The sequence below is a fragment of the Pelophylax lessonae genome (genome assembly GCF_965119305.1).
Source record: "Pelophylax lessonae genome assembly, chromosome: 5".
NCBI classification, from domain to species: domain Eukaryota; kingdom Metazoa; phylum Chordata; class Amphibia; order Anura; family Ranidae; genus Pelophylax; species Pelophylax lessonae.
Window position 1 is genome coordinate 38568924 of NC_138772.1, and position 12028 is coordinate 38580951.

Here is a 12028-nt window from a genome sequence, read left to right on the forward strand (position 1 = left end):
CAGACCGTTATTCTCTCTCCACGGGGAACGATCGCGGTTGCCTGGTGGCAATTCGCGGCCCCGTGGATCGGCTTCTCCGCTGGCTAATGGGGGCATCCCCCAGGAGCGCTTCCACGAACCGACGTATAGGTACGTCGTTTTGCGCAGCCGAGCCAGCCTGCCGCAGTATATCTGCAGCGGGCGGTCGGCAACTGGTTAATGTGAAACCCTTTCATGATTCATTCATTGGCCCACAGAGATTACCATCTCCAGGTGCAATTTCAGTGCAAACGGCAATAATCCAGATGAGTGGCGTGATCACGGCTCCAGTAAACGCCATCCCAAATGCTGAAGCGACGGCGGTTTGGTCCCTTTGACGTAGTTGGCCAACACTGACATGTATTTCAAATTAAAAAAAGAAAAAAATCACCTAAACGGACTTTCGTGAAGCCATACTTCGGGGGCTTTACCCAACAGACGCCTGACCACTTTTTGGTCAGGTTTAATGGCGATCTCCTACTTTTTTTATTTTAGAAGTTTAATGTCCTGCATGAAAAACAAAAGGGAATGTCACTGAAGGGGTGAAGAAAGGTCAGAGTGACAAGCAAAGAGTACAGCCCACTAGAAAACGGCGGGAGAGGTATAGTACTCGCTTCCCCTTATCCCAGCGGGTCGAAGGAAAAAACCGACAGCTCAGGTCAGAGCCGCTGTACTAATAATCCATTGTTAGTACAGCAATCCATTGTTAGTACAGCAATCTCCCCAGCTGTGCTATTGTATTCTGATTGGGGGGGGCGGCACCGCCAGAACTCTCCGGTTGGTGCTCTCAGCCATTGCAGGTTGGCAGACCTTTTTTGGCCATGACCCTTAGACAGAAGCTGGCATCTATTGAACTGACCGATGCCGCCCAGCATTCGGCCCATGTGTACTAGGCTTTAGGTGCCCTGCGCTTATTTCTCAAAGGGACAGATGTATTTTAACCACTTGCCGACGGCCTCACGACTATTTACTGCGGCACTCTGCCACTTACAGGCAAAGCGATGTAGACCTACGTCGCTCGCCCCCGCTCATTTCCTGGGGAGCCAGCGCGTGTGACCGGCAGCTCCGATGTCCGCCGGCCACTCGCGATCTCCCGCAGGAGAGGGAGAAAGACAGACAGCTGATGTAAACACAGCCGTCTGTCATTCTCCCTGATGCAGGCACAGAGGCTATGCGATCCTTCTATATTGGATCGCATGTCTTTGTGGTTACTTCACTAGCCACGCCCCCTGACAGTTAGAATCACGCCCCTAGGGACACACTTAACCCCTTGATCGCCAATAAAGTGAACCCTTTCCCTGCCAGTGTAATTTTTACAGTAACAGTGCATATTCAATCCCGACTAGCACTCTCATTACACCAAAGGAGAACTTTTTGGTCTGGGTTTAACCCGGTAAGGAAAGTTTGGAGCAATGGCGAACCCCCTCCTTTTTTGGACGTTTCAGAAGTTTAGTTTGCAATGTGGCCTTTCAATTTTTTTTTTTTTTTATTTGCAAATGCAGATTAACTTCCAAAAAAGGAGGAGGTTCGCTATTGTGCCAAGCTTTCCATGAAAAGTAAAACTGGAGGGGGGTGAGAGAGAGAGAGAGAGGGGGGTGGGAGAGAGGGGGTGACAGAGAGAGAGAGGGGGGTGGGAGAGAGGGGGTGACAGAGAGAGAGAGGGGGGTGGGTGAGGGGGGGTTGACAGAGAGAGAGGGGGGTGGGTGAGGGAGGGCTGGAAGAGAAGGGGGGTGGGAGACCCCATAGCCCTGCCTGCAGTTCCTGCTGTGCCCCCCTGTCTGTGGGTAGTTGGGTGTGATGCACTTTCCTCTCGCCCGTTCTCGTCCTCTGGGCCCTCGGTCAGCCTGTCTTCCTGTTGATGTCACAGCTGGGAGCGGAGATAAGGTTGGAGACGAAGTGCAGGCTCTGGGAGGTGCCAGGGATGCTGCGCCCGCTGCTGCTCAGTTTAGGGTGGCGATGGAGGTCTTCTCCTTCCCGGGCTCTCGGTTCTAGCCAGCTTCCGGGGCCACCCACTTGCTTTGTGAAGAGGCCGTTGCTCAGTAGCAGTGGCTGCTGTCGGCACCAGATTGGCGGATTTAACTCCGCTGCCCTGCACCCTGCTGCCACCGGACTTTTTATGACAAGCGGCTCAACTTGGCAGCTGCTTTGGGCCCCATGAGCACTAAGCAGGGAGGAGGAGGAGGAAGTTAAATCCTCCTCCAATTTGAATTATGGACAGGGCCAGGCGGCTCTAGCAACCAGTGGCCAGTAGAGCCTCAGCTGGAGGCGGGGGGCGGCTTTTTTGCCGCCCCCCCCCCCTGCAAACTGCTGCCCTAGGCCTGGCCTTGTTGGCCTAGGCCATAATACAGCACTGGGCGAACCCCCTTCTTTTTCACGATGTTAATCGCTATTTGAAAATAAAATAAAAACAATTGAAGGACCAAATTGCAATCTAGACTTGCAAATCCAACGAGAATTCTCGTTGTGCCGAAAGGGAAATTTTTGGTCTGGTTTAACCCCTCATGGAAAGTCTGGCGCAATGGCGAACTCCCTTCTTTTTTGAGAGTTATTCACCATTTGCAATAAAAAAGTTGAAAGGCCACATTGCAAATTAGACTTGCAAACCCATCGAGAATTCTCATTGTGGCGAAAGAGAACTTTTTGCAATGACGAACCTCCTTTTTCGGAAGTTAATCGTTATTTGTAAATAAAATAAAAACAACTGAAGGACCATATTGCAATCTGGACTTGCAAACCCAACGAGAATTCTCATTGCGCCGAGAACTTTCTGGTCCGGTTTCACCGCTCGTGGAAAGTCTGGCACAATGGCGAACCCCCTTCTTTTTTGGAAGTTGTTCACCATTTGCAAAAAAAAAAGTTGAAAGGCCGCGTTGCAAACTAGACTTGCAAACCCAACAAGAACGGCGATAGAGAACTTTTTGGTCCGGTTTAACCCTTCATGAAAAGGGGAACCCCCTCTTTTTTTCGGATGTTTTTTATTTGTATATGCAAATGGTGATTAACTTCCGAAAAAGGAGGAGGTCCGCTATTGTGGCAGGCTTTCCTTGAAGGGTTAAAGCGGACCGAAATGTTCTCTTTCGGCGCAGCAAGATTTCTCGTTGGGTTTGCAAGTCTAGATTGAATTGTGATCCTTCAATTTTCTTTTAATTTTCTTTTTAATCTAGACTGCAAACCCAACGAGAATTCTCGTTGCGGCGAAAGAGAACTTTTTGGTCCAGTTTAACCCTTCATGGAATGTCTGGTACAATGGCGAACCTCTTCCTTTTCCAAAATTAATCGCTATTTGAAATTAAAAATTGAAGGGCCACATTGCAATCTAGGCTTGCAAATCCATCTAGAATTCTTGTTGCGACGAAACCCCTTCATGGAACATCACAATGGCGAGCTTCTTCCTTTTTCGGATGGTAAACGCTATTTTAAAATAAAATGTAAAATAATGAAGGGCCACATTGCAATCCCAACAAGAATTCTCATTGCGTCGAAAGAGAACTTCTTGGTCCTGTTTACCCTTCATGGAAAATCTGGAGCAATGGCAAACCCCCTCCTTTTTCGGATGTTTCAGTAGTCTAGTTTGCAATGTGGCCTTTCATTTTTTGCTTTTGTGCCAGGCTTTCCATGAAGGGTTAATCCAGACCAAAAAGTTCTGTTTCGGCGCAGCAAGAATTCTCGTTGGGTTTGCAAATCTAGATTGAAATGTGGTCCTTCAATTTTTTTTTAATTTTATTTTCAATCTAGACCTGCAAACCCAACGAGAATTCTCGTTGCGGTAAAAGAGAACTTTTTGGTCCAGTTTAACCCTTCATGGAACGTCTGGTACAATGGCGAACCTCCCCCTTTCTCAAAATGAAAAAAATTAAAGGGCCACATTGCAATCTAGACTTGCAAACCCATTGAGAATTCTCGTGGCGGTGCAAGAGAACTTTTCGGTCCAGTTTACCCCTTCATGAAACGTCACAAAGGCGAACCTCCTCCTTTTTCGTAAGTTAATCATTATTTGAAACAAAAATAGTTGAAGGACCATATTGCAATCTGGACATGCATACCCAACGAGAATTCTCGTTGCGCCAAAAGAGAACTTTATGGTCCAGTTTAACCCCTCATGGAGAGTCTGGCGCAATGGCGAACCCCCTTCTTTTTCGGAAGTTATTCACCATTTGCAAATATAAAAAACAAGTTGAAAGGCCACATTGCAAACTAGACTTGCAAAACCATTGAGAATTCTCGTTGCGGTAAAAGAGTACTTTTTGGTCCAGTTTACCCCTTCATGAAAAGTCCGGAGCAATGGCAAACCTCCTCCTTTTTTCGGGATGTTAAACGCTATTTGAAAATAAAATGTAAAGAATTGAAGGGTCACATTGCAATCTAGACCTGCAAACCCAACAAGAATTCTCGTTACGGCGAAAGAGAACTTTTTGGTCCGGTTTACCCCTTCATGGAAAGTCTGGCACCATAGCAAACCTCCTCCTTTTTCCGAAACTAATTGCTATTTGAAGTCAAAATGTAAAATATTGAAGGACCACATTGCAATCTAGACTTGCAAACCCAACGAGAATTCTCGTTGCGGCGAACGAGAACTTTTTGCTCCCTTTAACCCCTTCGCAGTAAGCCTGGAACGATAATGAAACGCCTTCGTTTTTTTTTTTCCTTTTCGGAAGTTAATCGTTCTGTAAGAAAAACAAAAAGCGTTTCCGAATGTCACTGAAAGGGTGAAGAAAGGTCAGAGTGACAAATCCCCCCCTCTGGGGTGGGGTGGGCAGGAGTAGAGAAAGGCTGGGGCTTGGAGCCATTGTTGTTCTTATCAGAGGAAGAGGGAGAAGCTTGATTGACAGCTGGAAATGTGATCCTGTGAAAGAGACACACAGCAAAGGGGAGGGAGGGAGAGAGAGAGGGAGAGAGAGAGATGGATCAGTTTGGATAGGAGGCCCCTGGAGGAGAAGAGGAGGAAAAGCCACACAATCCAGCTCTGTCAATGCAGATTACAGCTTGCACAGGGGGAAGTGCTTGCTAATAATTAATGTTTTTTATTCAATTTGGAGGGAGTACTCTGAAGCTAGTCACAATCAGGTGGGTCTTTTTGCAACTTTTTTTTTTCAGTAATGTTGCCTGCTCTCCCTCTGTTTGATAGTAAGCTTTGATTGCATTGCAATCCCCCCCTCCTCTCCTTCCTCTCTCCCCTCTCCCCTCTCTCTCTACTCCCGTTAGGTGCATTGCAAGTCTTGTTCATCGCCATTACTAGTTGTTGCACACGTTTGCAAATCACAGATCTCCACTTGCAGCCTGGGGGGGAGGTGTAGATATACAAAACAGCTCAAGACTTCCGCTTCCACTGTTTGTATTTGCAAGTTTGTTTATTTTATTTCTTTCTTTTTTTATTTTTTTTTAATTTTTTTCTCTTTTCCCCCCTCTCCTGAGCTGTTAGCCATCCTCATGCAAATGTAACTCGGGGGGCACTAGAGGGGAATTTTTATGAATGAGATCGGGGGATGGTTGATTAGCTATGCAAATGCAAGCCTTTCATTCATGGTTTCCTTTTTTTTTTTTTTCCTAAAGCCATTTTGCTCCCTGGAGGTTGCTGAAAGCCCACATTCAGAGGAAAAAACCAGACGATAAATGAGCTCGATACCCCTTTTTTTGACCTAAGATTTGCGTAAAATCTAAAGGGATGGACGGATTTTACGACCAGCAAGTGCCTTACGTGGTCACCAATGTGAGTCTTGAGAAAAAGTTTCTTGATTGGGTCACTGTTGCTCATTAGGAAAAAAAAAAAGTTTTCTATTTTTATTACTGTGCTAGCTGCACTTTATTAAAGTGTTTTTATTTTTTTATTTATTTTTTTTTTTTTTTTGCTTAGGCTCCTTTAATTTCTTTTGTAGGCTCTTGGCTATCTCTTTTAATTTATATCTAGAATATATGTTATCTTTGTCGTACAATTGCTGCTGCACCTAGGTTTGCATTACAGCGGGGGTTAATAAAGTATTTTATGAGCTAGGACTTGCACACTGAATTTTTTTTTTCCTTTTTTTATAATGAGGTTATTTATGGGTTTTGTACGTTTTGTGGTGGCTGGCAGGGAGAGGTGTGCAGGTCTTGCATGGTTTCGTTGACTTTGTCTCAAAACAGTGATTCTTCTGCTGTTTTTAGAATACGAGTGGGAGAGTTTGCCACGAGAGGACAAGCAACACCAGAAAAAGAAAGTTTTTGAGCAGAGACCTGGCTCATGATTCAGAAGGTGAGAGCTGTGACGCACTCTTTGGAATATATATCACCCCCCCCCCCCAAGCAACTCATTAGTAGGGCATTGTCTATCTGAATCTTCTACTAAAATAACGACGTAGTAATCTTCCTACCAAGGGTAACCTACGACAGTATTTATTAAGACAATGGAGCTTTTTGGCTGCTGATGAACCACAAGTCCCAGCGATTTTAGTGTAAACCCTGCTACATCTACTACTTGGTAATCTTCTAGCCATAGGGTAAACTGTTTATCTATTTTGGTAGTTGTCCAATCTTTTGCTGCTGGCGAACCGCAAGTCCCAGCAAAATTTTTAGAACAATCCCCACCGTGTCCTGCTAGGTCTACTACTTGGTCATCTTCCTACCTAAGGGTACACTTTATGTCAAGGATTGATAGATCAATCCAGCTTTTTGCAGCTGGTGAACCACTAATCAGAGCAAACCCTATCATGCCCTACTAAGTCTACTATTTGCTAGTCTTCCTACCATAGGATAAACTGTTCTTCTATACCAACGATCCCTAAGTCAATCCAACCGGTCTGCTTCTGGCAAACCACAAGTCCCAGCAACGTTTTAAGAGCAAACCCCATCATGCCCTGCTAGGTCCACTAATTGGTTATCTTCATACCATTGGGTACACTTTTATGTCAAGGACTGCTAGGACAATCCAGCATTTTCTTGGTGGGTCACCACAAGTCCAGGCAACATTTTCAGAGCAAGTTCCATTGTGCCCTGTCAGGTCCAATACTTGGTCATCTTCCTACCAATGGGTATACTTTATGTCAAGGATTGCTAGGACAATCCAGCCTGTTCTTGGTGGTGTGGTGGTGAACCACAAGTCTCAGCAACAAATTCAGAGCAAAGCCCATCGTACCTGCCATGTCTACTTTTGTAGCCTTCTTACCACTGGGTACACTTTATGTCAAGGATTGCTAGGACAATCCAGCCTTTTCTTAGGGTGAACCACAAGTCCCAGCAATCTATTCAGAGCAATCCCCATTGTGCCTGCCACTTTTTAGCCTTCCTAATAGTGGGTACACTTTATGTCAAGGATGGCTAGGACAATCCAGCCTTTTCTTGGTGGTGAACCACAAGTCCCAGCAACATGTTCAGAGCAAACCCCATCGTGCCTGCTAAGTGCTACTTTTGTAGCCTTCCTACCATATTTTAAAACTGTTCCTTTTATGTCAACAATTCCTAAGTCAATCTAGTCTGTCTGCTGCTGGCGAACCATAAGTCCCAGAAACATTTTTATGAGCAAACATCCCTGCTGGTGAACCACAAATCACAGCAACATTTTCAGAGCAAGCGCTATTGTATCCTGCTAGGTCTACCGCTTGGTCATCCTACCATAAGGGAAACTGTTCATCTATGTCAACGATTAAGTTCGTATAGCCTGTCTCCCACTGATAAACCACAAGTCCCAGCAAACTTTTTAGTGCAAACCCCAGCGTGCCCTGCTACATCTACAACTTGGTGAACTGTTTTATCTACATTGGTAATTGCTAGGACAGTCCAGTTGCTGCTGACGCACTGCACATCCCAGCAACATTTTCAGAGCAAACCCTATCGTACCCTGCTAGGTCTATTACAAGGTAAACTGTTCATCCATGTCAACGATTCCTAAGTCAATCTAGTCTGTGTGCTGCTGGCGAACTACAAGTCCCAGCAACCTTTTCAGAGCAAACCCTATCGTACCCTGCTAGGTCTACCACAAGGTAAACTGTTCAACCATGTCAACGATTCCTAAGTCAATCTAGTGTGCTGCTGGCGAACCACAAGTCCCAGCAACATTTTCAGAGCAAACCCCATTGTGCCCTGCTGGGTCTACTACTTGGCAATCTTCCTACCATAGTGTAAACTGTTCATCTACGTCAGCAATTCCTAAGATAATCTAGCCTGTTTGCTGCTGTTGAGCCATAAATCCAAGTACCATTTTCAGAGCAAACCCCATCCTGCCATGCTGGGGCTTGTAGTTCTTTCTTGTTCCTTAGGTGGTGGGCTGCTCTGATCTTGGTCTCTAGCGTCTAGTCTAAAATAAACTACATAGACAAGTGTTTAATTTTTGTCACTTTTTGATCATTTTTATAGTATTTGACACCTACATTTCCCTTGTGGACACTGAGTTGAGGTTCAAATATATGTCTTGGTACCCCAAAAAGAAAAGTAGAAGGTGCAAATCACTGTAGCTTGATACAAAGGAGTTGACTTAAGGCAAACAGGTTGTTGACTTTGAAAGGAAATTTCCACTTGCCCTAGTGAATGGGGTGAAGCACAGTTGACTTCTATCATCCAATGATGTACAAGCATATAGTACTGTTGCTTTTATGTTCTGTACTTGTGATTGGGTATTCTATGAAAAGTACATTTTCATCTCAATAATGGGAAATTCCTTTTACAAAGTGATCAGCCTATTTTCCTTTAGTAAAGCTGCCCCATAGGGTCACCTATAGTCCTTCACAAGTTTGGTGCGTTAACCATATTCTGACTTACAAACCCCACGGTGTCTCTTCCTAGGACATCTCAACCCCTCTAGGTCCAACCAAAAAAGATGTCCTAGGAAGAGACACAGTGGGGTTATCTTTTTGTGCATACAACTTGGACGTAGCTGCCTGTTTAAAGTCATTAATGATTACAGCCAAATACATAATTCCATATTCTGACTTAGAGATACTTAATGGCATCCAAGACTTATTATCCTTGCCATAGCACCAACCTCTTCCAAAGCATTGTACAAAGTGAAGCCACATAGGTGGCTGTAGTATATGTTGTGCTTATAGATACAACAGGAGGGACAGGAGATCTATCTCAAAGGTCAGATCTAAAAAAAATTAACATGAACATACAATGTATCAAAATGTAAATTTATTAAACTTTGTCTTTCTAGAACTCTTTCAAGATCTGAGTCAGTTGCAAGAGACGTGGCTCGCTGAAGGTAAGAAAGCCCAAAATTGGTTGGAGAGGGAGAAAAATAGGAAAAATGGAATGGAGAGAAAAAAGGGAGAGGAAGAGAGAAAGAATGAAAGAAAGATAGAATGAGAGAGAAAGGAGGGGAGAGAGAGAAGTACTGAACTTGCTGTCTTAATGTTCAGCCCAATTAATTGAGCTTTAAAAGAGCCACCTCAAGTGTCGTGCATACATTAGAGGCTGTGATGAGTTTGTCTTTGGGGACTTGGGAGCTGCTCTATCTAGTGTCATCACAAATTACTGGGAGAGGTTGCTTCCAGCACACAATCACATCTGCTTTTGGCCAGAACTGGTGCTGCACGACTTGAGGTTCTTCTCAGCCTCTCTCTCTCTCTCGTTCTCTCTCGTTCTCTCTTTCTCTCTCTCTCTCTCTTGTTCTCTCTCTGCTCTCTGTTCAATTTTTTTTTTTTTTGATTGCAATTGATCAGCTTTATATCAGTGCACCTCAAGAGACTGCATCACACAAGCAGCGCAGGGCAAGAGGCAGCTGTCTTATTTCCATCAGCACACATGATCCTGTGGCGTTCTACCAGAGTAGCTTTCTGATGGCACAATCTGCTCTCATTGAGTTCACTAGGACGGGATGCTTCAAGAATTGAGTGCAAGTGCCTTCTTCCCACCTTGCTCTCAGCACAGGACTCTAGGTGTGTATGGAGTGGTTGGAAAGGACATCTGATGGCAGCTGGATTTTGTCGTTTTTAATATTTATTTTTTATTTTTATTTGCATGTGTATGTATACATTTTATTTTCAAATAATTTTATTGAGACATATTTTATGTAGACGTATTACAAGAGTGTAGGGTTTTATACATACTTGGACAAGTTTTATTGTACATGTGACTTTTATATATATATATATATATATATATATATATATATATATATATATATATATATATATATATATATATATATATATATATATATAATTTTCAATATATCTTATACAGCAGGTCGAATATACATATGTTTGTTTATTTAATTTTGTTTCTTATTACTGCTTTTGGGGTAGGGTTGGAGTAATCCCAAGCACATTTCATTGAAGTTTCTGCTCCTTTTCTTACTTGTGTCGACTACCGATACTTTTTCAGCATTACTCTTGTTTAGGTTTTTTTTTTTTTTTTTGTTTTTTTTTTTGTGCAGAGTAAAATGTGCTTTGACTTCCATCCCATGATGTTGCATACTGTAGTACTGTATTCTACTGACAGGTTTTGGTACACTGCTATGTGTAGCATGGAAGAGCTTGATTGACTTATTTTGTTTATGTGCATACATTTTTTTCAAATTTTTTTTTTTCTTTTTTTTTTAATATTTTTTTATTGAATATTTCAACAAATACAAGAAAAAAAAGACATTTTACATGAAAATATCTTTTTTTTTTTTTTTTTTTCTTTTTTTGTTTAGCTCTAGGTTATTTTTTGTTTGGCTTTTACATTGATAGTAATGGGGGTGGCTTAATAATGTACTAGCATGTCTATAGAATGTGTTGTGTAAAATATGATTCATGTGGTGGAAATTGACAAGTGTTTTCCTTTTTGTTCTCTTTTTTTTTTATGTTTTATTCTTGTGTGTGTGCTTGTAAGACTTGCAATATGGTGCACTTTTATGAACGGTAACTTTCTCAGTTTGTCCATAAACAGTTGTACAGGACGGAGCAGATGCTATGAATTGTTCCCGTCCAACATCCAATCCTTTCTCCCCATTTAGCTTGTCATCACTTCTTTTATTTTGCATCCATTATTGCGTCCATTATTTAATTTATAGCACAAATGAAATCATCTTGCAATTTGGATGCCATGTTTTACAGCGTAGCTTTCTCAGCTGAGCAGTATGTGGCAATACCTTTTTTTATTTATTTATTTGTTTTGTTTTTGATGCTGTAATGTTGTTGGGATAATGGAGAAAAATACTTTTTTTTTTTTTTTATTTATTTATTTTTTTTATTTTTTTTGAGGATTTGAAAATTAATGAACAATATATTATAAAGTGGCATGTAAGATTTTTTTTTTTTTCCTACTATAATGCTAGCAGATTATACTCAGCGCAGTTCTTGGTTGAGTTGTCGGCACACGGATGAATCAGCAATCCGGTTTGGAACGCCAGGTGTCAAAGTACCTGTCGAGACAGGTTCTGCTATTAAAAGTGCCAGAAGTTGTAAATATTTGAACGGCTCGGAGGCTAGTGTTTTTATTATTACTTTTGTCTCTCAGTTGGAAATATTACTCTCTATTGTTTTGGACAGAAATATTAGGTTGTTTTGGTTAAGGCTTCACGAAAATTAAATTCTTCTGAAACAGATGCTCTTACTATGACAATTTTTATTTATTTATTTTTCTTAAAAATTGTTAGCCTAATCCAAATAGGACTTTAAAGTTTTTTGGGGTGTTCTGTATTTTAGAGAGTTGTGGTCATCTTCTACTGTACTTTTTTTTTTTTTTTTCCATATTTTTAAGAATTTTGGGCCCACTTCAAGAAGCCATTGATATTTTGGGACATTGCATTGAAAAAATTTAAAAATTCTATCTTTAGCATCACCATCTGTTAATTGTTTGGGCAATAACCCTTCAAAGTTCTAAACTCAATGTTTGCGTGCCTAACATCATTGCAGATCTTCAGTTGTTTGTTCTTGTTGGGCTGGATTTTCAAACTTTTTGGGCTTGCTATTGTGTCTGTTTTAGTATTTGAAGCGTATAATAGAGCATAAGAAGCATATATTGAATAGGTTGGTCTTTAAGACACAAATGTATATCTTGTGATACATGGCCATTACTTTGGCCAGTGTATGCTTCCTGGTTCTTTGGACTTATA

At 42.1% G+C, this 12028-nt stretch overlaps 1 protein-coding gene across 6 annotated transcripts in view; it reads left to right on the forward strand.

The window, feature by feature from the left end:
* The first annotated feature begins 4891 nt into the window (after nt 1-4891).
* Nucleotides 4892-12028, forward strand: part of ETV1 (ETS variant transcription factor 1) — a 100007-nt gene continuing 92870 nt past the window's right edge. The window contains exons 1-4 of one of the 6 annotated variants that reach the window (XM_082259066.1): nt 4892-5082; nt 5569-5725; nt 6160-6247; nt 9140-9187. In XM_082259066.1, the coding sequence (XP_082115192.1) occupies nt 5681-5725; nt 6160-6247; nt 9140-9187 (181 nt within the window). In that variant the 5' untranslated portion in view covers nt 4892-5082; nt 5569-5680. Of the gene's footprint in view, nt 5083-5253; nt 5347-5568; nt 5726-6159; nt 6248-9139; nt 9188-9425; nt 9864-12028 lie in introns of those variants that run through there. The other 5 variants (XM_082259065.1, XM_082259062.1, XM_082259063.1 and 2 more) reach the window with 5 other exon arrangements.